General features: G+C 41.2%; 1 protein-coding gene across 1 annotated transcript in view; it reads left to right on the top strand.

The window, feature by feature from the left end:
* The window catches only part of mpp3b (MAGUK p55 scaffold protein 3b), a 37099-nt gene extending 11248 nt beyond the window's left edge, over nt 1–25851 (top strand). Inside the window, exons 5-20 of the mRNA XM_079596241.1 lie at nt 5476–5556; nt 6110–6247; nt 6942–7023; nt 11535–11620; nt 11737–11811; nt 11905–12101; nt 14711–14775; nt 15544–15564; nt 16131–16172; nt 17203–17268; nt 17585–17746; nt 17954–18034; nt 18223–18316; nt 20332–20440; nt 22397–22525; nt 24943–25851. Coding sequence (XP_079452367.1) covers nt 5476–5556; nt 6110–6247; nt 6942–7023; nt 11535–11620; nt 11737–11811; nt 11905–12101; nt 14711–14775; nt 15544–15564; nt 16131–16172; nt 17203–17268; nt 17585–17746; nt 17954–18034; nt 18223–18316; nt 20332–20440; nt 22397–22525; nt 24943–25122 — 1608 coding nt within the window. The 3' untranslated portion in view covers nt 25123–25851. The remainder of the gene's footprint in view (nt 1–5475; nt 5557–6109; nt 6248–6941; nt 7024–11534; nt 11621–11736; nt 11812–11904; nt 12102–14710; nt 14776–15543; nt 15565–16130; nt 16173–17202; nt 17269–17584; nt 17747–17953; nt 18035–18222; nt 18317–20331; nt 20441–22396; nt 22526–24942) is intronic.
* Nucleotides 25852–26629: the final 778 nt, after the last annotated feature.

Below are 26629 nucleotides of genomic sequence, written 5' to 3'. Positions count from 1 at the left end.
GTCATCTAGGTAAACATATATGAACTGATCAACTATGTCTCTCATGTCTCTCCCAATGATTGCTTGGAAGACCGCGGGGGAGTTGGACAGCCCAAACTGCATGACCAGATATTGGTATTAAATACAGGTATTAAAAGCGACCTTCCACTCATTCCCCTCCCTGATGCGGACCAAAATGATACGTGTTGCGGAGATCCAAATTTGTGAAAACGGAAGCCCCATGCAACCGCTCGAAGGCTGAAGTCATCAAAGGATATGTATTCTTTGCCGTGATGCTGTTCAAACTCTGATAGTCAATACAAAGGCAGAGGGAAGCATTCTTTTCCACAAAGAAGAATCCTGCACCTGTAGTGGAAAATGAAGGGCGGATGAGTTTGGCTGAGAGAATCAGAAATTTATTTCTCCATGGCTTCCCTTTCTGGAACAGATCGTGATGTTGCCGTCAGAGTTCAATACAGGCGTCAAAACCTAAATCTTCTCTTCTGTGTGACGGAGGGATCCCTGTCTGTGTTTTTGACTACTTCACACATTTTATAAGCTCTTCACAAGTTCTCAGCTGGTCAAAATACCATCATATGTGGACTACGGACATAAAACGAGTGCATTTAGCCCAGCACAAAGCATTGTTTTGGATGTTGGGTAAGGTCTGTCTTAAAATAGGCAATACGTCATAAAAGCCAACCAATCAGGTTGTAAACATATCCCTATGCCTTTTTAGGTTCTATGTTAAAAATGCCAATCTGAACGCTAAGCGGACCAGAACTAAATTTTTATTTTTTTTGGTCCAGCCCAAACGAACCAGGCAAACCGAACTACAAATGTGAACACACCCTAAAATGCATGTTTGAGCTTTTTTAACGGAAAGCAACTGACATAATATCTTAAAATATGTCACTGCCATTGTTTTGTCTCAAGATGCACACCAGTTATCTTTTTTTTTTCTAAGGCAAGTTTATAAAAGATACATAAATGTCTTAATTTAACTAAGGCTTAATCCTGGTTTAATCTAAGCCCTGTCTGTGAAACCAGCCTAAATTAACCCTTGTATGGTGTTTGTTTTCATTCTTTAGCAAAAGAAAAAGCATACAATTAATTATTTTTTCAAACTCAGACTCATTGGCCTTGGCTCATTTTCTGTGAAGAATATAGCCTATATCAAAACACATGTACATTAGAAAAACCAGTAGGCCTACGCCTATACGGAGAATGACCGTACATCACATATCCGTGTGTTTATGTGTGTGTTTTGTGTGTGCGTGCGTGCGTGCGTGCGTGCGTGCGAGAGTGAGTTTTGTCTTTACCCCTGCCGTTCCCGCACAAGGTTGCAATTCTTACATGTGATCTAAGGTAGAGAGAAAATATTAACCATATATGCTCTTTAGTCAGATCAGAAGGCAAATATGCCTATATCCACGATGAAAGTGGAGCAGGCAGTCGGAGAATCTGCACGCCAAAAATAGTTACAATGCAGTTAAAAATAAATAAGAAGTGTTGTGGAAAACGTACTCGGTTACTGACGTAACCTCGGTTCTCTCTAGAGAGAGGAACGAGTACTGCGTTGTCGTAGCAACGCATTGGGGAAAATCCTTTTCCACGAGAATACTGAAGCAAAAAATTATCCTTAATTTTGTATCAATGTAAAACGCATTGCCACAGCATACAGACCTAGGCGAGACAGCTCGCGCGCCTATTGGCTGCTGTGCGGCAAATGCTTAAGCCAATCGAGCGAGCCCTTGAGTGACGTCACAGCCCATGAGCCCTGCGTCACGTCCCGCCGAAACGGGCGTGGCTTAGGGCTATATAATTCGCTCACAGGCTTATGAACTCTGATTTTTAAAGCGAAACAACCAGAGCGCATACACGGCAAGAAACGCAGTACTCGTTCCTCTCTCTAGAGAGAACCGAGGTTACGTTAGTAACCGAGTACGTTCTCTTACGAGAGATACTCTCGTACTGCGTTGTCGTAGCAACGCATTGGGGAACACCCTGTAAGACGCCGTGTATGCAGTGATCCGACACCATAGACCCAGAGCACTGAGCTGGGGTTCATATAGTACATAATCACCTGTAGGACTCACAGAGAATCCTGAAAGAGGTGGGTTCTAACCACCATCTCTCACAAAATTGACTGCACTTAGCAGATCTGCACAAAATTGACTGCACTCAGCAGTTCAGCATAACAATGCCATAAAATCAGTCTAATACAAATACGGTTAATCAAACCGATAATATCCTGGCCTGTAAGGCGGGCACCTCCAGGTTATAAAACCTGATAAATGTAGACGGTGAGGCCCAGCCTGCCGCCATACAAATATCCTGTAAGGCAATCCCACTCGACCAAGCCCACGAAGAAGCCATACTTCTCGTGGAGTGCGCTCTAACACCCAAAGGGCACTGAATGCCTTTGGATGCGTACGCTAGAGCTATAGCGTCCACTATCCATCTGGATAGGCTCTGTTTCGAAGTGGCCAGTCCCTTGAGACGCCCACTGAACGAAACGAAAAGCTGCTCTGTCTGTCTGAAAGCAGACGAGCGCGACACGTAAGCTCTCAATGCCCTCACTGGGCAGATGAAATTTTCGTCCATATTATCCCCGATGACCGGAAGGGCAGACAGGGAAATAACCTGCGCCCTAAACGGTGTGTTTAGGTATTTTGGAACGTAACCATGCTTAGGTTTGAGCACGACTCTGGAGTCATTGAGCCCAAATTCCATTAACGACGCGCTCACTGAGAGCGCGTGTAAGTCCCCAACCTTCATGACCTTCGTGTAAGGACCCTTCATGGCGTCCAGCACCGTGGAAAGGTCCCAAATGGGAACTGTGGGAGGTCTGGGTGGATTAAGTCTCCTAGCTCCTTTAAGGAACCGAATGACTAAATCGTTCCTTCCTATGGACTGGCCGTGTGCGGTTTCAGAAAACGCCGCTATAGCCGCCACATACACTTTGAGCATGGAAGGGGATCTCCCGTTATCCAACAGCTCTTGTAAGAAGGACAAAACCTCTGTTACTCCGCAGTCTGGGGGTGACACACTACGAGACGTGCACCAGCCAGAAAAAACTGACCATTTAGACGCATAGAGCCGTCGCGTAGACGGAGCTCTAGCTTGTGTGATCGTGTTTAACACTCCCTGAGGGAGGTCAGCGGATACCCGTTGATGGCCCACACATGAAGGGACCATAGTTCCGGGTGAGGATGCCAAATCGAACCATTTGCTTGAGAAAGGAGATCCCTCCTCAGAGGCACTGGCCATGGGGCGGTGCTGGCTAACTGCATCACAGCTGGGAACCAGGGTTGATTCAACCATAGCGGTGCTATCAGCAGCACCGAGCATCCTTCTTCCCTGATCCTCTCCACCACTTGGGTCAGGAGGGAGACAGGAGGAAAAACATATAGAGGACGGCGCGGCCACTGATGAGCCAGGGCGTCCTTGCTTTTTGAGAAGAATTCTGGACAGTGAGCATTTTCTGGAGACGCAAAGAGGTCTACTTCCGCTCTGCCGAATTTCCTCCACAACAGTTGTACTGTGTGTGGGTGTAACGACCATTCTCCTGCCGGAACGCGGTTCCTGGACAGTACATCTGGTCCAACATTCAGGTGCCCTGGCACGTGCGCCACCCTTAGTGAAAGGAGGTTGCAGCGCGCCCATACCAGAAGGCGTTTGGTCAGCCTGTATAACGACAGGGACCTGAGGCCGCCCTGGCGATTTATGTACGACACCACTGACATGCTGTCTGAACGTATCAGTACATGGCAGCCCATTATCAGGGGACGAAAGTGAGTGAGTGCTTTGCACACCGCTAACATCTCGAGGCAGTTTATGTGTAAGAGCTTCTCTCGTTCTGACCAAAGGCCAAACAGCGGTCTGCCCTCGAGCAGTGCTCCCCATCCTGCGTTGGATGCGTCCGTAGACACCACCCTCAGACTCGAGGAAGTCCCTAGGCTTACACCTGACAGGTACCAGTCTTTTGACTTCCAAGGTTTCAAAGCTGCAACGCAAGCTTGATTGACCTTGAGGCGAAGCCGACCGGTGGCCCATGCTTTGCAGGGCACCCTCCCTTTGAGCCATATCTGCAGTGGGCGCATGCGTAGCAGGCCCAGCTGGAGTACTGATGATGCTGAGGCCATCAGACCTAGCATTTTCTGAAAGCTCTTTAGAGGGAGAACAGCGCCGCAGCGGAATGAGCTGACTGTGCGCTGAATACGCAGCGCGCGCTGTTGTGACAGCTGCGCTGTCATTGACAGCGAGTTCAGTTCCAGTCCCAGAAAAGAAATATTCTGTCTGGGGGATAGCGAACTCTTTTCCCAGTTTACTGTGAGACCGAGATTCTCGAGGTGACTCAGCAGCAGGGCTCTGTGCGCCACTATCTCTGAATGAGATTGGGCTAGAATGAGCCAATCGTCCAAATAGCGGAAAACACGGGCTCCTGGAACGACGCCAGGCATGTCCGCAGAGTCGCCAAAGGCAGAAGTTCGCAGTGATGGCAGCCGCCATCCGCAAGAGCGATAGCCGCGTGTTGCTCACCCAGGCAGGAAGCGCAAATCACGTGGCGGTCCCCGTCGCTGAGTGTGGCTCGGCACGAGCCGCAGGAAGGCATCTTGAAAAAGACGTGCTCTTTTGATACAGAGAAAAAAGTGTGAGTCGCGCCGGCGAACTCACACACACTCAATAAGGAGGAAAGGATATAGGCGCCGGAACGCGCAGCTGGAAGGCGAAGAAGGCGGCGGTGCCAGCAGCTTCACGACTCTCCCGCTGAAGTGCTCTCTCGACGGCGCTGCTTCTTCACTCGGATCAGCGATGAGGTGTCTTCGCTGAAGGATTAAAAATCAGAGTTCATAAGCCTGTGAGCGAATTATATAGCCCTAAGCCACGCCCGTTTCGGCGGGACGTGACGCAGGGCTCATTGGGTGTGACGTCACTCAAGGGCTCGCTCGATTGGCTTAAGCATTTGCCGCACAGCAGCCAATAGGCACGCGAGCTGTCTCGCCTAGGTCTGTATGCTGTGGCAATGCGTTTTACATTGATACAAAATTAAGGATAATTTTTTGCTTCAGTATTCTCGTGGAAAAGGATTTTCCCCAATGCGTTGCTACGACAACGCAGTACGAGAGTATCTCTCGTAAGAGAACAATAGCCTACTGCAAATTTCTCAAATTTTCCGATTCACAAACACAAATGGAAAAACAATTGAACTGGGCTATATCACCTGTTAATGAAGTTGACTAGCCTACACAGCATGTTTTCTTGCCTTTTTTCTTTTGTTGCCTTTTTATGTCATCATATATTAAAGCGCAGCAGCTAAAATGAGGCACAGGAAAAAAATGGTTGCTTTTATTTTTATGCTGGGATAAATCTGGGATGGCAGATGGGGTGGCAATGCTTTTTTTTTTTAGTGTGGCAGCCCGGTAGATCCGCCCCTGAATTGTTGTCAGGTTTTGGCATTTTTGATTACACTCTTGTGCTTTGCACTGACAGGTCGCAGAGGAGCTGCAGAATGGACCACTGGAAGACGATGAGAGAGAGCTATTAACACTTCTTACCACTCCACATGTGAAGGTGTGAAAGTCACTTGTGCCTTCTGTAGAGATTTCCTTAACTGTGTGTATATGTGTCTTTTTGGTGAATCATCTCATCTCTAAATACAATTTATGATATTTTTAGAAATAAGGTCAGATGTATATAAACAGTTGCTCCTTTAAATCCATTCGAAAGCCTCAACATCACTATGCAGATTCTGTTACATATATGAGGCTGACACAATAACTTCTGTTAAATCGGTATTTAAAAGAATCTTGGCCTAATTAAGCTTAATTAATTTTAATTTAATTGTGTGCGGCTTGACAAAATAAAATCAGATTTGCATTTTACGACGTTTTAATTGGACTTTTTATCATTTAAATCGACGTTTTATCATTTCCTCCATGTGCCCCAGGCATCGGTTTTCTCTATTCTCTCTCTTTTTTGTATTACTATTAAGTCAATACATCTCTGTCTGCATGTTAATTGTTAATTATCTCTCCCTTTTACACACGTGCACATTCTTTTTCCACAGCACTAGTGGATCATCCTGTCAACTTTTGTTATGATTATTCTCTCCATGACCCACCAGGCAGTGCTAACAGTACATGACACGGTTGCACAGAAGAATTTTGAGCCTGTGCTCCCCCCTCTACCAGATGATCTAGATGATGAACTGGAGGAAGAATCAGTGAAGATTGTGCGTTTGGTGAAGAACAAGGAGCCTCTTGTGAGTTTCTGCAAAAAAATATTTGGTAACGCTTTAGATTACAGCCCGGAAAGTACTGCGTAATTAAAGCGATTTTACAGCGTAACCTTCGGTAATTATAGTGTACCTATAACGTACTTACAATATAAGTAAAAGGGAACAATATTTTAAGTTTATGGAATAAAGGGGTAACAACCAGGATTGTGTAATTTTTAAAAATTACCAGAAAATGTAATTTTTAAAAAGGCTATACAGTATGTACTGGTTCACCATTATTTCAAAAAGTTACGCAGTGTCTGTTCTCGCTAAATTGCTCCCAAATGTAAGATTGTTGTATCATAATAGTAGAATAAGTACCCCTTAGTTCTATAATACTTACAGTATAAATATTTGTTTAATTATCCTGGTTGTTATCCCCTTATTCCCAAAACTTTACATATTGCTCCCTTATACTTACATGCAAGTACTTTATAGGCACACTATAATTACAGAAAGTTACACTGTAAATTCCTCTTAATTACACAGTACTTTCCGGGCTGTAATCTAAAGCGTTACCAAATATTTGTGTACCTTATGCATCAGAACAGGTTACATAAAATGTATTTTACGATGGTTGAGCTGTTTTTTCTATAAAATGGCTATTCTGTCCACCATCATCAAGACATACGAAATAGTCTTATACAGTATAACTTTTGCAATCGATTGTGTCTCCTAGGGTGCGACCATCCGCAGGGACGAGGTAACTGGAGCGGTGGTGGTTGCAAGGATCATGAGGGGCGGGGCTGCAGACCGCAGTGGTGAGTGACAGCCTGGTCCCTCCCCTTATCTGCATAACATTTTTTTACCCATGTCAACTGTGTGTTTTTAGACTGTAGCCAGACAACTATCTCAGCAGATTTGATGTAACATAATCTGTAATGACGCAATCAGGGACCATCTAAGTCAAACACTGTTCAGTCTGTAAAACCATGACAGACGACTTAATTCTCAATGGAGAGATAAAGTGAGGGAATTGAATAAGCATTTATTCAATTGTTATGCAAATAATTTACTGAGAATCTCTTCTATTAGAAATAAAAAAGGATTAAAAAAAATACAAATCGAATGAAATGAAAATGAGAAGTTAGCAAGGATACTGCAAACACAGCAGAATCATTATTTTCCTTGATATTAATAGCATTCATAGTGGATTTTTCTGATCACAAGCAAAATATTGACTAAAATCCTTGAGATTATGATTTGCTTCGGGATTACAGATTATACTGGAAATATACAGAGCAGATTTCATGGTTGCCATGGAAATTCTGCTGAAATATGATGTGCACATTGTGTGCAAGGTTGTCCTATTGAACAAATCTGTTAATGCATGAAATCCTGTAACATTCAAAGAAAAACAAAAAACAAGATTGAGAAATATTTGTACATAATATGTTTTTCTATACAGTGGGGTCCAAAAATCTGAGACTAATCTAAGATTTTTATTTAATCCTGAAAATAATACAAGTTTCGGTCCCACTTTATATTAAGTGGCTTTAAGTACTATGTACTTACATAGAAAAATAAGTACAATGTACTTATTGTGTTCATGTTGTGTTGTAAATACGTGTTCTGCTATTGAGGTGTGATACGGGTAAGGTTAGGGACAGGTGTGCTGGTATGGGTAGGTTTAAGGGTGGTTTAAGGTGTGAGGGAAGAGTCAACAGTGTAATTACAAATGTAATTACATAAATTAATTACCGCTGTAAATACATGCAGGTATTTTAAAAATATAAGTACAATATAAAAACATATATGTACACAATAAGTCCATTGTATAAAATTATTAATTTCAATGTTAGTACATAGTAGTTAAAGTCACTTAATATAAAGTGGGACCCAAGTTTCAAACAAAGACATGTTAAAATATATAGGCTACCTATTGTACTATTTATTTTAATTATTATGAATTATAAAGATAATATATAGTTTATAAAGTATAAAATGTACTGTTATGAAGATCATTTATTATGTAACATTTTGTATTAAAGTTGCACTTCACCACTGGCAAAATGGGCTTTCAATTCAACTTGGCTGCTTTTACAGTCGAAAGGTGAGGGTAAAAAATGAAAAAGGTGCTTCCTGACTAGAGAAAATAGAGAAAAAAGGCTGTTGTCTTCCCGTTTGCCAAATAGGTAGAAAAGGTCATGTTGGCCCAGTGCCCGCGTGCCTCACTCTCCCCACAGCGTGCTGATTTACCAGTGCTCTTCACCCGTGATGACCAACGCCCCTCTTTTGGCTCGAGCCGCACGGTTACATTCGCAGACTCCGAGGGCGATTGTGATGGCTCGATGTCTCGTGGCATCTGATGCAGAGGACTGGGCGAACTCCGGTGACGACTCTGCCCATCCAGCACCTAGAGAGACTGACTAACGAGACTTCAGCAGGGCTCAGAGCTCATCCACGTCCTCACCAAGGCTGTAACTGAGCTGGCCATGGACTGGTCACCTCTGGAAGAGCCTGCCCGCAGCCGCTTCGATGAATGATTCCTGCAGCCAACAGGCCCCCTGCCAGCGACCAGCCCTGTTCTTATCAGAAGTCCACGTAGAACTTACTAAGACGCCATGCACAACCTATACAGCGCGTCAACTTATCCTCTTCAGTGGACAAAAGGGCTACACATAGAGAAGAAGCTGTTGCCATGCATCTGTTTCCACCCATGGCCCTCGGCTGGAAGGTGAAAGCTTATCATCTGTCCAAGCCATGCAGGACGACATCTCCTCCAGACATAGACGAGAGTGGCTCTGACCCGACTACCTTCAGAGAGCTGCGCTGCTCGACCGCTGGTGCCCTGCGGTTCACCAAACCACAGCCCAGGCGATTGGGCACACCATGGCCAACTTGGTGGTCCTTGGGCGCCACCTTTGGCACAACTGAACGAAAATCAAGGATGCTGATAAGACAGTTTTCCTTGACTCCCCGGTTTCCCCCTCGGGCTTGTTCAGTCCTGCAGTGGACGGCTTCACGGCAGTGCAGAAGACATCACAAGCCATGAGCCAATCTTTGCCTTAAAGAGTATGCTCCTAAGCTGCTTTTTGTCGCCTTAAGGGCATCCACCCTTGCTCAGCCACAGCAGATGGCAGAACCCAAGGTGAAACAGTGCTTCTGCCCGGTGAACTGCTACCCATTTCCAAAGCGGGACCCCACCCTAAGCTAGAGCTGGACCCTGAGCCAACTAAGCAGTCCTGATGTTTTGGGCACAAAGAGGAGAAGGCTAAGTCCTTCCAAGGCCGAACCGCCACAGAAAAAAATGTGTGTTCACCTCCCAACCCCCTGTTCAGTTCCGGGTGCTGGAGGCATTGTGTTTGTTGCTAGTACTGGACCCCCATCTCCTGTTGTAAGGGCGCCAATATTTTTTCCCACTGTTATAGCGAATCAAATAAATAAAAATAAAAAAAAATCACAAAAAGAGCATTTCATCACAGTACGATAGGCTGCCAACTGTGGTTCTCCAACCCCTCACTGCCCAAAGCCATTCCGGGTGTGTCGAATTGGGTTTAAGAGACAATAAAATGGGGTTACTCACTCCAATTAGCTCACAGCCTGATAAACACACTTAACCTTGAAACAAATCCTCTTGCAGATATGCCCAGGGGAATGATTTTTATCGGTGGATCTGAAGGACACATACTTTCGCATCCAGATAGCCCCCCATCACAGACAGTTCTTGAGATTCGCTTTTGAGGGGGTGGTTTATCAATGTACAGTCCTGCCATTTGGACTGTCTCTAACTTTGAGCACTTTTATGAAATACATGGATAGAGCTCTCTCCCCAGTGAAACAGAGGGGAATTCGCATCCTGAATTACCTCGGCGATTGGCTGCTTTTAGCCCAATTGAAGGAGGAGCTGTGCACTCACAGGTATCTGCTCATCAACCACTTAGAATGCTGGGGTTCAGAATCAACCTGAGAAAAAACTCGCTGTCACCCAGCCAACGCATTGATTTCCATGGGGCAGTACTCGACTCGTCTGACATGCAGGCTTGGATCTCGCCAGATTGCTCCCTGAAAATTTTGCAGCTGCGACGGCATTCAAACCGGGGAGCAACCTCCCTTTAAAAACATTTCAGAAGCTACTGGGCCTCATGACAGCAGCCTACTCAGTAGTTCCCTTGGGCCTGTTATACATGCGGCCTCTGCAACACTGGTTGAAGGCCTGCATCCCACCGCGAGTGTGGTGCGAGTGTTGTGTTATTCTAAGGGTAAGGCCAGGAGGCTAAACCCGCCTCACCCCAACATAGTCCCTTCCTGGGACCTGTCCATTGTTCTGAGGGCACTCAGAGGCCCTCCATTTCCATTTCCCCTCAAGTTGCTCTCGACAGCTGACCTTCGGCCTAAAGACTAAAGACTGCTCTCCTGTTGGCTCTGGCATCGGTCAAGCGAATTTGTGATCTGCAGGCTCTCTCAGTAGACCCTTCCTGCCTTGAGTTTGGGCCTAACAACAGTAAGGTGGTCCTTAAACCCAGAAGAGGCTATGTGCCTAAAGTGCTCTACACGCCCTTGAGAGCACAGATTATGTCGCTTTCTGCTCTCCCCTTTCCCCCCTCACCCACTCTGCCAGGTCTGGGCCCTTAGGGTGTACATTGAGCACTTCAGCCAATTCAAGCAATCGGAGCAGCTTTTTGTGTGCTTCGGAGGACGCTCTAAGCGGCTGCCAGCTACAAAGCAGAGACTGTCCCATTGGATAGTGGATCCGATAGCGCTAATCTACAAGTCCCTGAACTTGCAGTGCCCTATAGGAGTGAGGGCTCACTCCACCAGAGGGATGGCCTCCTCTTGGGTGTGGTCTAGTGGAATATCCATGGCTGACATCTGTGCGGCAGCCGGCTGATCATCGCAGTCCAAATTTATCAGGTTCTACAGCCTAGATGTACTGGCCCTTCAGGCACAAGTCCTGTCAGCCTAGAACAGGCTCCACCCTCAAGGGTTTTTCTAGACTTGCTATACCCTCAGACAGGTCAGTAGAGATGCGCGGATCAGCTCCAACATCACCCGAAACCTCTGCCTGAAACAAATCATCCAACCAACTAAATAAACATGATTTTTTCTGTAACACGTAATACGAGTAAACATTCTTTATTTACATATACTACCAACATTGTAACAATACAAAGATTGTAACAATACAAAGCAGCTGAAAATCGGTTACACTTTAAATTAAAGTTACACTTTAAATGAGAAAGGAACGTGAAATAAATGTTTAGTATCAGACCTTCGGTTCCCACTGTATTTTAAATGCACCATGATGACTTTTGACTGACTTCTTCTTCAGGTCTGGTGCATGTTGGAGATGAGTTGAGAGAGGTCAATGGAAATCTCATCATACACAAACGTCCTGAGGAGATCAGCCAGATTCTGGTGTGTTCACTATTCCTCTGTTGTTTTACAAAAGCTGAGTCATTCCCTTAAGATTCTTCATCTAAAAAAGCACTTGCGTGATTTATTGTCCTTGATTATTGCTTGTCGGGCTGCAGTCTCAGTCTCAGGGCTCGATCACTCTGAAGATTATCCCTGCCATTAAGGAGGAGGACAGATTCAGTGAGAGTAAGGTAAATGTAATCACTTTATTTGAAAGTCATAGGAGGGAATAAATAGCAGCTGCTGCAGGTAATGTATGCAGTGTTATTTTATGTCTCTTTAAGGTTTATTTAAGAGCCCTGTTTGATTACACTCCATATGAAGACAAGGCCACACCCTGCCAGGAGGCAGGACTGCCTTTCACATGTGGGGACATCCTGCAGGTGGTGAGCCAGGACGACCCAACGTGGTGGCAGGCCAAAAGAGTGGGAGACAGCAACCTGCGTGCCGGCCTTGTTCCTTCAAGACAGTTCCAGGAGAGGTACACAGCAAAAATCATGTCAACAGTTACCCTTATTTACCTTTGGCAGTCCCTAATAGACTAGGGGCCCTATTTTAACGATCTGAAACACAAGTATCAAACACGAAACGCAAGTAACTTTGTGGGCGAATCCCGGGCGCTGTTGCTATTATACCTGCGGGATAAATGACTCTTGCGCCCGACGCAAATCTAAAATGGGTTGGTCTGAAGTAGCTTCAGTGTCATCTCACATTCCCTTTAAGAGCAAGGGCGCTTGTTCCATGGTGGATTGCTATTATAACAGCGGATTTGCCAGGCGCACGCCAGGAGCGGTTCACAGCCGAGGAGACCGACGTTCTTAAAAGACCTTAAAAGACAGAGAAGTGACATTGTATGGGGATGGGACATCTTCATGGACACAACGATGATTTCCCTAGTGTGTTAATATTTTTCCTTGTAATAATGTATGATTGGCAAAAATTAAAACTGCTGCGTCTGTTTAGATTAGATAATTAAAGTGTATGCGCATTGTTCACACGCTACATAATGGCCAAGCACGCGCCCTTAAAATAGCATATGACTAACGCGCAACACGCCACTGTCTTTAGACTAGGGCCGTTTCTCAATATGCGTTCTTGTCTGTACTTGTGTTCTTGTGGACTTGTGAAACGTCATCAGTCGCTGCCCGAGTACTGTTCCAATTCAAAGTTCACATCTAGCCAAGTCCAGTTCAGATCCCCGGATGTGTTCTTGATCCGCCCCTTTTACCGAGGATGCATGTAGAGGTGACATGTGCGGACTTGAGACAGACAGGTATCCCAGAATGCATCTCGGACCACCAGCAAGCGTCAATGACAGAGGAGAAAACCCACGTAATATCAAAATACTACTGTTATTGTGTCACGAAATGTAATTCTAAGAGTGTTTCAGTCGAGAATATAGTTGTTTAAAGCTCAAATCTGTGGTTTATTTATAAAGATAGCGCCTATTTGAAAAATGTATCTGATGTTTTCGTAGTTGTGAGATCCAGGCTTCTGATGTTTGCCGCTGGCTCTGGCTCTGGTGAATGAGATATAATTCGTCTTGTGTATATCTAACGGGCGATCTTTGGTCTCATTAATCTATAATTTGTTCCATGGCAAATCGTTTTGGCTGAGGCCAAAGTGAAGTTTCATAATTTTATATATTTAGGCTATTTTAAGCTGACTTATGTTTGACTGAATTGTTTGCTTTATTTATTTTTATTTACTTATACTTTTATACTGGATATCAGATTTGGATATGACATTTAAGAGAGTCAGGGTTGTGTAATTTTATTTTAGGCTATATATTTTAAAATATAGAATATTTTTATATTTATTTTATTATACATTCTCTTCACTGTACACGTATAATAAAATAAAATGACACAACCCCGTCTCTGTTTTTTAAATGTCAGTTTTAATGTTCAATAATGTTTCATATTTTTTAAATGAAAACAAAAAGAAGCAGGGTTGTGTTTTATATTTTGTGTTGTTATAAATATATGCAGTGAAGATAATCAATGTACACAGTGCCTGAACCACATTTGTGTGGCCATTTAATGTGTTTAAGATTTTTTTTTAATGAAAAGAGGCAGAGAGTTGTTTTATAACATATTTAGTTTTATTGTTGCCTAAAATATACATAAAAAGATAACCGGAGTAGCCAGAGCGTGCTGAGTGACGCGATCAAGAACGCCGCTGTTCCATTTGCAGAATAACCGGACTTGCGTCCTCTCGTCATCGGGAGTTCGTTCTCCTAAGTCGAACGCAAGTCCGAAGTTTGCATACTTGGTATTGAGAAATGGCCTAGGTTTTTCCTGGTCAGTGGCGGAATTGGTTTCTCAAACTGCAAAATAGCACCAGGGAACATTTGCGCCGGAACACGCCTCCTCTTTTTGCTGAACCGCCTCCGGGAGCGCAAGTTCATTCCCTAATTTACCGACGTGCGTCTGTGGAAGGAAAAGTCCGCTGTGCGCGGGTGCAAAATAGGAATGATACATGCGTCGGTGTACAAAGTCAATTGCGCTGGGTGCAAGATAGGGCCCTAGATGTCCTTGATATGCAGTAGTGGTCCACAAAGGGATTTTCAGGGGTGTAATCATGATTTGTTCATATTTATATTGCTCTTTTGTTCACTCTTTCACTTCTGAGATCCTTCAGTAATTTGGATTTGTTTGGATACATTTGAAGTCTCTCTACTGTCATGATAATGATAATGATGTTAGGGTTAAACCCATTAAAGTGAAAATGAAACTGGTTTCAAAAGAACAATTGATTGGATCTTAATAGGGAAGGAATTCCATTTTTGAGAAAAATGTATGTTGCCTTATTTGAAAATCAATTCTGATTGGTCAATTTTCTATTCAGATTAGCCTCCTCCTGCCCTGCAATGTTGTATTGTTGTATATACATATATATATATATATATATATATATATATATATATATATATATATGTATATATATATAGATTAAATGCTTTAGAGAAATTCATTAAAACAGCAGTTGATTTATTTTGAGTAAATATTTGAGGACATTATGCCGCTATGATTCTTCTTAGATAAAATTTCTTATTGTAATTATATCGTCTCTTTTCTAAATTTGCAGACGACTGTTGTATAGGATGAAAATGGGAACACATCAGAGCCCTAAATCACCCAGAGCAACACCATGTAAGTTCTCAGAAACTACTGGGTAGCTTTAGAGAAATAGGGTACCTACTAATTAACTAGATGTGGATTGCTAACTTTAAAACTAAATTTCCGAAAATGAGGCAGATACTCAGAAGACAGGTGGAATTGCATCTTTTTTTGCGGTGTGCTGACTAAACCCCTTGGAGAAAATGTGAAAGCGTACCTGCCAAAGCCAAATGGAGAAGAACGCTGGTATATTCAGATTAATTATTTCGTTTTTAATCCCTTCCTGTTAAATGACCCAGGAAATACAGTGTTATTTGCAAGAAAACGTTTTTGTTTACGTTCAGATGCTTTCAAATGTTTAAAAATGTTTGTATCGATTCAGATTCAGATTCACAAGGTCTCAATTCGATTCCATTTTTGATTTGATCCATTTAAGCTTTTTAACAGTCCTTTAAAAAACAGTGCATAGTTCATTCGTTTCTGGAATGGGACTATGTTGGTAGAGCTCTATGTTTTTGATTCACTAAAAAATACAGACTCATAAGAGTCACAAGTATCTCGTCACATTCAGTACTCAGTTGAGTACCCCATCTGCAAGAAGTGCTGTACAATTCACTGAAAACATTTGTAGGATTTTAAGAATAGATATTGGGATAGATTAAATGAAGGGTTAGATTTATACTTTTGACCAGGCCTATATCAAAATTTACAATACTTGTTGCAATATTCCATATTCATTTGCTTTTCATACTTGTTCATGTTACAGCAATTGTGTTTGTTTTCTTATTCTGCTTACCCGAGGTGAACAATCTTGTGAAAAAGGTAGGTGATTTTGACAAAATGTCATTAAATATGAAATATTAAAAGGTAACACTTTATTTTACATTGTCCTTGTTACACAATTGTAGCCTACTTAGTATAGTAGTTACAGTAAATTTAAAAAAGCAATTAACCATAAACCATACAAGTTGTTAATTAGTTCAAATTACTTAGTAACTTTTTTTTGTGTAATTAATTACACAGTGACACCTTAAAATAAAGTGTAACCTAATGAAATAAAAATATTTATAAATTCTTCTCAAATTCATTCTTAAGTCTGTAAAATTGTATGACGGGTCGGGTATTAGTTACTAACTTATAATTATGGCTAGTCCATGAAAATAACTACAGGACTCAACATCTGAATGCAGTACAGATGCTGAAATCCCTGCGCTCAGTGCTTGCTGCTTCATTTTGCTATTGTGGTTCTCTTTGCCTCTCCAATAACTCTAACCTCTGAGTATCTGGCCTACAAAATGTCCTTGTAAAATGTATATATCCCGTCACCCCACTGATTGTCCTCTCCTTCCTGTACCCTTTCATCTGTTGTGTTCCCACCCACCCTCCAGAGGACTGTGACAGTGAGGGCAGTGTCAGTGGACAGCACGTAGGTGAGAGATGTACCCTACACACTGAAATGCACTCCATATGGCTTTGGCTCTGGATGACGCTTTGTTGTGTGGAGTTAATCACTTTAAATATCATCTGGGTTCATTGTGAGCTCTTCGGTGCACTTCACCACAGCAATCAAGCGCTTGGCACATCCTAAGACCCCAGCCATTGGTCACATCTTGACAGCCCACTGCTCCGCTGCTAGCTTTGGACAACTCCCTCTGAGTTTTAGTCTCAATGGTTTTTAGTGTGTGCTTTTTGCTAAGAGGAAGATTTTTCTGTGCTCATTCTTTGTGGCGCTTACTACTTAAAGGGACAGTTTACCCCAAAATTCTGTCTGCGAGGAACACATTTAAGTCATTATTCACATATATAATTATTATAATCTACCCCTTTGCTGTAGATCTCATATCTCATTTGCATTTTCACATATTAAAATTTAAATTATTTGTCATGTCACTTTGACATAAAACCTGACACATTGCACCTAAAGGCACCATATTTGCACGCATGTGGATTCAGAACATGAACAATGGTGCTTTTTTGTTATTTTTAATTTTGATTGCCCCAGTCTCTATTCACTTCTTTCTTTTTATGGAAAAAAGCGGCCAGTACGTTCTTCAGCATTTCTATTTTATTGTTCCATTTCCTCCACATAAGAAAAAAATACAAAGTCATAATTATGGCATAAAAAGTTGAGAAGTTATGAGATAAAAAGACATAATTATGAGATCAAAAGACAATGATGACAATTATTTTGAGAATAATTTCAACTCATATTTATGATTTACCAAAGCATGTTTTTTTTCCTTATGTGATGGAAATGGACTTCCATTGGGGGAAAAAAACGATTTGGAACATTTAATTTTGGATGAACTATTCATTTAAGTATAAAGCACAGGTGCACTTCTATAGCCAGGGAACTATTGCTTTGGGCTAATGGCTCACGCAGGCTTTGGCATGGCTGATAGCTCATGATAGTCTCTATAGAATTATGCTGGATGTGTGATGGTCTAACATTAGTTGTAGTTTTTCCAAAGTGTAAGGCGGTGGCACCGTCCTGTGGCCAGGCCTTTTCCTGGGAGTTTTACTCAGGTACCACGTTTCTTTCATACTTGTAAGGTAAATAGATGCATTGCTGCTTTAACTTATTCAATGCATATTAAAATGTACAAAGCAGATGAACAGCGTGTTGCTATTTGACCCTGAGATGCAGCTGTAACATAAAATCAGCTGCAGTGTGAGAGACGTAATATTTTTAGTCTGGAGGATGCACCTCTTTCCACCCTTGTCTTTTTGTCTGATCTTTGTATCATGTTATGTATCAATTCTGTCATGTCTATTTCTGATCTTCGTTTTTAGATGTTCTTTTCCTACTTTGATCTATTGGAAAATCTCTCTGCTCTCACAGCTGGTCTAAGGAGAAGCTTCAGGCTAAGCCGCAAGGATCATCAGGATTCTACCAAAGAGTCTCATTTAGCGGAGTCTGCAGAGAATGAGTTCCTCATATATGAAGAGGTGACCCTACATCAGATGAGACCTCAAGATAAACCAAGGCTTGTGGTGCTGATAGGTAAGATTCGAGGGATTTCAGATGAATCTAAATGACCAAATATCAGCTTGTCTTCAGAATGTAACTTCATTTGGTCTCTCTCTCTCTCTCTCTCTCTCTCTCTCTCTCTCTCTCTCTCTCTCTCTCTCTCTCTCTCTCTCTCTCTCTCTCTCTCTCTCTCTCTCTCTCTCTCTCTCTCTCTCTCTCTCTCTCTCTCGCTCTCTCTAGGATCTCTTGGTGCTCGGATCAATGAGCTGAAGCAGAAGGTGATTGCTGAGAATCCTCATCGGTACGGTGTTGCTGTACCACGTGAGTTAACTCTTTCGATTAGTTCTACATTAGAGACTGTGGAGGTCCTGGCTGATACATTAGAAGCTGAATCAAAGAAATTCCTGAAGTTGAAGAGCTTCTAATCTCAATAACTACATATCATATATTGCAAATTCAAATATGTGACATTAACTGAAATGATTGTATATATAATAATTTTCTAACAGACACAACAAGACCCAGAAAGAGCCATGAAAAGGAGGGCGTAGAATACCACTTCATCTCCAAGCAGGCCTTTGAGGCTGACATACAATCTAATAAGTATGTTCTATGAAATATTTTAAATAATTTGGAACACATCTGTGACATTTTGTTAAAGGGCATTGTTCACCCAAAAACCTGAATACTTTGTCTACCATCTATCATAACCGCATTAAACTTTTCGGTTACACTTAATTTTACGGTGTTTGTGATAGAGAGTAATTACTTGATTAATTACTTAGTAGTCGACGTTGTAATAACATGTAACAAAATGTAATTAACATGTAACTAAGTTATGGAACAGCCTGTACTTACAGATTGTAATTATGCACATTGTAATAGGCAGCTACTGTTACACATATGTAGCAAGCCGAGTTGGATAAGGTTTATAGATACACATGAAGTACACTTAAGTACATTCCTGATACACTTTATTTTACGTAGCTTATCCCTGTGTAATATTATGTAATTGCAATGTAATTAGGAAACTACTGCATGTATTTAAGCTGTGAACTAGTGAGTTAATTCAAAGTAAGGTGCACATGGATAAGGTAAGATAGAAATGAAGTACACTTAAGTACAATCTTGATACACTTTATTTTACGTAGCTTATACCTGTGTATTATTCTGTAATTTTAATGTAATTAAGAAGCTTCTGCATTGATTTAAGCTGTGAACTAGTGGTTTAAATGGATAAGGTATGTAGATACGCATGAAGTGCACTTCAATACAATCTTGATACACTTTATTTTATGTTACATACGTGTAAAATATGGACTAGTGGTTCGTTTAGGATGGGAGCACTACAGAAAGATTCCGGCCAGAGAATCCTTTATCAGCTTTATTTCCAGGATCAGGATGCCAATATACAAGTTTGTATAAATAAGTGTATGTGGTCTAAACAGAGAGAAAGAAAAAGAAATAATGCAATAGTAATAATTACTGATTAATAAACAAATAAAGGAATACTAAACTATGCTCATTATTGTCATTCACAACAGTATAGTACAGAAAATAATAATTGACGTTAATACAGTGCAACAAACATGTCACTATATGCCCTTTAATATCTGTACTGCTGCACCATTAAGTGGCTATGCAGCATATCACTGTATCACTATAACACTCGATACAGGTAGCACCAAATATACAGTAAATGCACTGCACTCGAACGCAGAGGCATATTTCTAAATACCTAACACAAATAAGGTCTAAATCGACATATAGAGGGCTAATTATTGCACACAGGAAACATGTCGCATATTACAGCACGCTCTGGCATCATGACTAAACTAATTGGTCACGCAGTTCAACGAATAAACTAGTTTGCACGAACATACATAACTTTCACAACATTCGTCACAATGCAGTACAAACATGCAACAGTAGTAAAACTTACTTGCTTTTCATAAAACGCACACAAAATTAAAGAAAAGGGTCTCTGAGTCTTCTCTCATCATCTCTGAGCGCGAACAACTGAGCAGCGCGCTGTATTTTCTGACCAGGCGCAGTTCACGTGATTGAGCGTTCAAGCGCACTTAGGAAACCTCAGCGCTGAACAAATAGTCTTTCAGACAATACGTGTAATGCTACAGAAAGTACAAAATTACCATGTGTAACTGCAGGCTTTTCCCAACCTTAGTAGCCTAAGTACTTGTTGTTACATTGTGTAGTACTAAGTACTTTCTCATATAATTACACTGTACCAAGTCTGTAACGCGTATGTATCCGACTCGGCTTGTTACATATGTAACAGTAGCTGCCTATTACATATGCATAATTAAAATCTGTAAGTTCCATAACTTAGTTACATGTTAACTACATTTTGTTACATGTTATTACAACGTCCACAACTAAGTAATTAATTAAGTAATTACTCTGTATCACAAACACCGTAAAATAAAGTGTTACCAACTTTTCTTATGTGTTCTGAGAAAGTAAGTCATTCAGATTTGGAACGACGAGTGTGAGTAAATAATGAGAGAATTGTTGGGTGAACTATCCCTTTGATATGTTATAAAATTTCATTTTACTGGCGTTTTAATTAATGATAAACGCATATTGTGTATGTCCAGGTTTATTGAACATGGTGAATATAAGAATAACCAATATGGGACTAGTCTGGAGTCAATCCGGAGTGTCCTGGCGAGAAATAAAGTGTGTCTGGTAGATGTTCAACCTGAGGTAAATGTAGCATTCTCTTATTTTTACTATTGTCAGTTTAATTACTTTTCTCTGTATTTCTAATTCTCATATCTTGTGATATGTGAAGTGTCATAGACAATTTTAGACTAATTTAATATGACTTAAACTGCCCCAATTATGCTATTAAAGTCTCCTAGTCTTATTTTGGAGGTTTCCTAAAACAGCATCAAAGGTCAAAAAACTGTTTCATTTATACATTACACATCACCACATTGTTCAATGATTCTCAAAAGAATCGATGGATGAATCACTCTCTGTAAATCCCTACTTTCCGTGAGCTATTCTGCTCTGATTGGCCAGATGGCACAGTCTGTTGTAATTGATCTAGTACAGTGCCTGTTGGAAACAAAAATGACCATTACCATAATAACTTTAGCAGTGTCCTGAGGCTTTCTACAGCTCGGTGATTGTAAACTAAAGACAGTAATGATGATGTTGATTTTACCATATACTGGGTACTGGGATTTTACCATATACTGGGTATATTTACCATACACTGGTTCCAAATATACTGGGTACTGACCCATCTTTCAAGAGCAAGCGTTTTTCGAATCCCGCGTTGAACTCCGAGATTTAAGAAGCAGTCGTCAGTAAAATTACATTTGAGGGTTGGTCAAGTTGTATGCGGATGGACAACGTACAACTTAGGCGGGCATTTTGCAAATGTATCTTCTAGTGACGTAGAACCATAAAGCAGTTGGATTTGAAACACAAACAACTCATAAGGCGGTTCAGAGTCGATTCTTTCTTTTGGGAGAAAATAACTTTATTTATCGTGCACTTTCGACTTTACAACTTTGCAGAACGTTTACATTCACAAACAGCTATATTACACACTGCATGAAAGGGAATATATATATTTTTTTAAACGTTAAGGGGCACTTTAAGGTGCTTAGCAACCCAGTTGCCTGGGGGTGATTATCACCATCTTACCACTTCCAAAGTGTCCACTAGATTCTTTAGTGTTTCCCTTCCTTAGCTGTGCAGCATCAAGACACCTCTCCCAAGTTACTCTTTGCAGTAATAAGGTTTATTAGCGTCCGGGAGTACTTCAGACACAGCAGAGCAACTCTAAGACCAGAAAAATAAGCACAAATTTATACCTTGCAGGTTATGTTAAAAAATAACCAAGTTACACATGGTTTGCACAAGCTGAACAGTTTCTTAAATTTGATTGGTTATAATCATCTGGGCTGACAGTGGCAGCTGACACCTTCCTGGTGCCAAACAATGATGTCTAGACTATTTAATCATGTGATATGCATACAGATAGCGCATGGCCTTGGCCAAGTCGGCCTGCAGTCAATAATTGTATTCCTTAAAATTCATGTTTTATAATCAAAATGACATATTTCAACAGATTTTTTTCCTGTGAAAATAATTTATTCATGGCTTAAAATAGCTTGAATTTAACTCTACACCCTTGCTTCATTTAGTATACGCCAAACCATGAACACTCAAATTAGCTTTTTAGTGATTTTAAAGAAGGGATGTGATTTTTCTGTATTTACACAGATTTCTGTACCTGAAAAGTATGACCCACGTGAATGCGTAAATCCTCACGAAAATTGCATTATGCATTATGCATTTGTATTAATTTGTATTTGTAAAAGAATTGCTTTGATATTTTGAAAAATAGCTCCCTGTTCCATGGGAAAAAGTCATGCGGTTTAGGGGTGTATAATATTCAGATTTGTAAGTCACTTTGGATATAGTGTTTGCTAATAAATAAATGTAAGTGTAAAAGGTGATATCTTCCACAGTGGTAAGGTTTCTGCTCAATCTAATCTGGATTTGAATCTACAACTTTTGTTATCAGCAGAGACTCTGGTCTTGATTTTTGCTGAGCACATAATTGGTCATGCTATGCTATTTTAGGCCATGGCCATGCTATGGCCATGCTATGATTTTATTTCCTTTTACTGTAATTCCCAGGCTCTGAAAGTCCTCCGTACGGCAGAGTTTAAGCCCTATGTGGTCTTTGTAAAGCCACGCATCCCTGAGATTTGTCGGCAACGGAGCTCTCCCACATCGCCAGGAAGGGGTGACAATGGACACATCACGGTGAGACTGATTTATATCACCATACTACCCAAATGGGGCTAGTAAATCTCAGTCATTCAACTTCAACTCTTAAATTTTACACAGTTGACAAAAACGTTTTGGGTTACGATGGGATTAACATCTTTGTTTGACCGGTTGTGAACACGTGTGGACAGGCCCCCAGTACGGCAATAAAGCGCAGGATCTTTTTCCCACACTGTACCCCTCAAGGTTGTGTAGTTTGTGCGCACAAACACGAGTAGGGCCTCAGACATTAGCTTGGGATGTCGACTCAAGGACATGTGAGCCCGGAGTAACATAAAATCCAAGCTATAAAATCGAAAAAATGTGTGTGGAGAGTACCAGCCTGCTGCATCACATACTTGCTGCAAGGGGATCTTCTTGCTAAAGCCATGGAAGATGCAACCCCCCTGGTAGAATGAGCCGTAACACCAAGAGACGAAGCTTGACCCTGCCTAATAGGCTAGAGCAATAGCATCCCTCATCCAATGCGACATAGTCTGCTTTGTGGCAGCTTCCCCCCGGATACAGCCCCCAACAAGTATTTGAGAAACTTTGTGAACCTGTGAGAAACGCGGACCGGCGAGCTTTCGCGGGCTGGAGGAGGTTCCGGGGCCTGCTGAGCACGGCGCTTTTTACGGCGCGGCACCGCAGCAGGCGGAGGTGCAGTCTCGGCGAAAGATGCCATGCGAGTCCTCAGAGTCACCATGGGCATCTGCTCACAGTAAGGGCATCCGCCGTCAGCGAGCGCGAGAGCTGCGTGATCCTCACCCAGACAGGAAACGCAGATTACATGGCGGTCCCCGTCGCTGAGTGGGGCTTGACACGAGAGGTACGAGAAGGTACGAGGCATCTTGAAAAAGGCGCTCGGCTCTTTTAGGATGAGAGTGTGAGTCGCAGCGGCGAGCACACACTCTAGTATAGAAAAAGGATATAATACGCCGGATAGCGTAGCAGGAACAGCGACTGAAGGCGAGAGCTTCACTTGAAGAGAAGAAAATCAAAGTATATCAGTCTGTCAAGCTATATTTATAGGACTAGGCCACGCCTGTTTTGGCAGGACGTGACGTAGTAACTTATTGGATCTGACGTCACGAGAGGCCTCTCTCGATAGGCTGCTGCAGTTGCCGCAGGACAGCCAATAGGCGCGCAAGCCGTCTTGCCTATGTCTGCATGCTGCCGCAACGCGTTTTGCATTATTTCAAAATTAAGGATAATATTTGGCTTCAATATCTCGTGGAAAAGAGTTTTTCCCCTAGCGTAAGATATTACGCAATACGAGAATACTCTCGTAAGAGAACATGCATTTCTCAAAAGAGCACTATTTACAAAGTTGTAATGAACATTTTTTAATACTGTTTTATTTTTTTTATATTTCATTGTTTGAAATGGTTCTTCTGTCGGCGAGTAGTAGAGAAAACTGAAGATTTTGCAGTGGGGTTAAAAGGGTTAAAAAGCGTAATTTAACGGTAATCAACTGTAAATTAATTTACAGCATAAAACTGTAGAAAAACAGCAATTTACTGGCAACCACAGCTGCCAGTAGAATAACATAAAATCAAGGAAAAACAGTAATATTTTGTAAAACGTAACAGTCAGATTTACTAAACAAAAGAAGTTTACTGAAATATTTGTAAACGTTTATAGAAAAAAGTTATGCAAAGTCAATAACTGATAAGGAGAGTAAATATTAAACTGAAGTGTTTTATGGGTTTTTGCACAAGATGATATAGGAGAGATCTGTTGGTTGAACTAATTAGTTTTGTGGGTCACCATTTTGCTGGAGAGTAGAGCCTGTGCTTCAGTCAAAGATGAGCCAAGAGGCACTGATGTTATGCTGCCGGTTGCTTTATTTAAAAGCAGTTACTGTGTATCGCTAATGCAGTGACAATCTCCTTGCTAAGTACTTTAGCACATACATGTATGCTAATGTTTGCTAAATGCGAACTGCAAAGATTTTAGTTAGTCATGTTTTTAATCAATTCACTATTACACATTAGGTGTTTGCAGTTCAATATTAAGAGATATCAATTTTCAGTGAACTCAAATGAAGTAACTTCACAGTACTTTCAGTATAAATACTAGTTTTTAATATAAGCAATTGGTTTCCCAAATGATATGAGTTACCTTCCATGGTATTTTATGGTAAAATAGGAGAGAAGAAAAGGAGAGCTGTATATTTACGGTAGATGGCTGTAAATTAACAGTACATTGCTGGTGAACCACAGCTGCCAGTAGATTACCGTTATTTTACAGCGCATTTTTTTACAGTGAATTATTGGCGTGTTTGCCACTTGTGTTCACAGCCAGTAAAACAAAGATGTTTTCCCATAGCGCTTAAATCAAGCGTAGCATTGAGAGTAGATTTTAAAAGGGATTTTTTTTCTATATCTCTTTCTCTCTCACATTGTGAAAAGAATGAAGACCTGCAGGACATGAGGCAGTCAGCCGAGCAGATGGACCAGCAATATGGCCATCTAGTGGACAGGGTCCTAGTAAAGGAGGACTCTGCCAGCGCATGTGTGGAGCTGAGGAATATTCTGGAACGACTCGAGAGGGAGCCGCAGTGGGTGCCTGTCAGCTGGGTCCGATCATGATCCTCCCTCCCTCCTTCCTTAATTCAAACACTCGCATATGGTGTAGGCTATTGAAAACATAAACCTCTCGGCCTCTTTCTGAGTCTACTGTCTGCCAGTTTCTGTTTCATCCTGTTTGACATAAGTAATATAAAGCAAAATAAAAGTGCCGTCTGAAATGTTGAAAGTGCGCTAGTAAGATTTCTGTTCATAAGATTTTGCATGAAAGTACCGTAGCATTGACAAGAAATGTATAACTATTCGCTGAAAGAATTAATTTTCTGTCGAAAAATAATGGTTGTCCTTATTTCTGTCGAGTGAGCTGCACAGATAAACATCAAATGAGGACAGGACCACTTGAATGAGAGGACAACACTGACTCAGGTTTACTCACTGTGTCAAAGCTGGTTTCTTACCAGCTCAAACCGTCTAGTGTGAAAGTTATCTTATGCTGACTGTGTATGTTTAGTCAAATGTAAATGGGAATGATATAAAATAGCATACTGTATATTTGCAAAAGTGTTTATACCTGTGTAAAATAAAATTTCGTATTTGGTCACAGCCTGTCATAATTTGGTTGTAATTTTCAATGTTTTTGCATAAAACTGATGAATGTAGATGTCTGTGTAGTTCATTTGGCAAATAAAGTCACAGAGCATGTCAATGTCTTTAGGGCCATACAGTAACGTTATGAATGTGTACCATTTAATTTTTTTTTTAATGTGGATCGTTATAATAAAAAAAAAGACTCTCTTTTTTGAACTTCTTTTTTATTAGAGAGAACAACAACAAAAATATTATTAATAATATTTAATTAGAGAAGCAATTATGGCTGCCATCAATCTGAGAAGGGTTGTACAGTCCATTATTCTACAGTAAGGAAGATTATTCACATGTGGAAAACATTCAAGACAGTTGCCAATCTTCTCAGGAGTGAACGTCCCTCTAAATTTACCCAAAGGTCAAACTGCAATGCTCAGAGAAATCGTACACAGGGCCGGATTAAGAGTTCAGAGGCCCCTGGGCACAATGACTTGTAGGACCCCCCCCTTCTTAACTTAATATACAAATGAAATAAACATATTTATTTTTTCAGCTACAGTATGTGTATTTAACAGCATTGAAGAAAGTCATTAAATGATATGAAATATGAAAATAAAACAACATAGACTTCACTGAATAAATTGTACATTGATTCTTATTAAAGCTACTATTAAAGTTCTCAGTCAAGAGTGAGGGATTTGCTCTTTGTATTTTGTTGTTTTATTAACAGGGAAATTTTTAATTGTCATCATTTAGCCTACTCTCTCAAGCCGTTTCAAACCCAAATAAATCTCCCTCTTCTGTTGTAAATAAAAGTTATTTGGAAGAATGTGGGTAACCAAACAGTTGATGTACCCCAGTGACTTCCATAATAGTTTTTTCCCTACTATGGTCAATGGGGACCAGCAACCGCCCGGTTAGCCACACTCCTCAAAATATCTTCTTTTGTGTTCAGCACAAGAAAGAAATTAATACATGTATGGAA

Source organism: Phoxinus phoxinus, assembly GCF_949152265.1.
Source record: "Phoxinus phoxinus genome assembly, chromosome: 21".
NCBI lineage: Eukaryota > Metazoa > Chordata > Actinopteri > Cypriniformes > Leuciscidae > Phoxinus > Phoxinus phoxinus.
The sequence above is the reverse complement of the archived record's forward strand: the minus strand, read 5'-3'. Positions and strand labels throughout refer to the sequence as shown.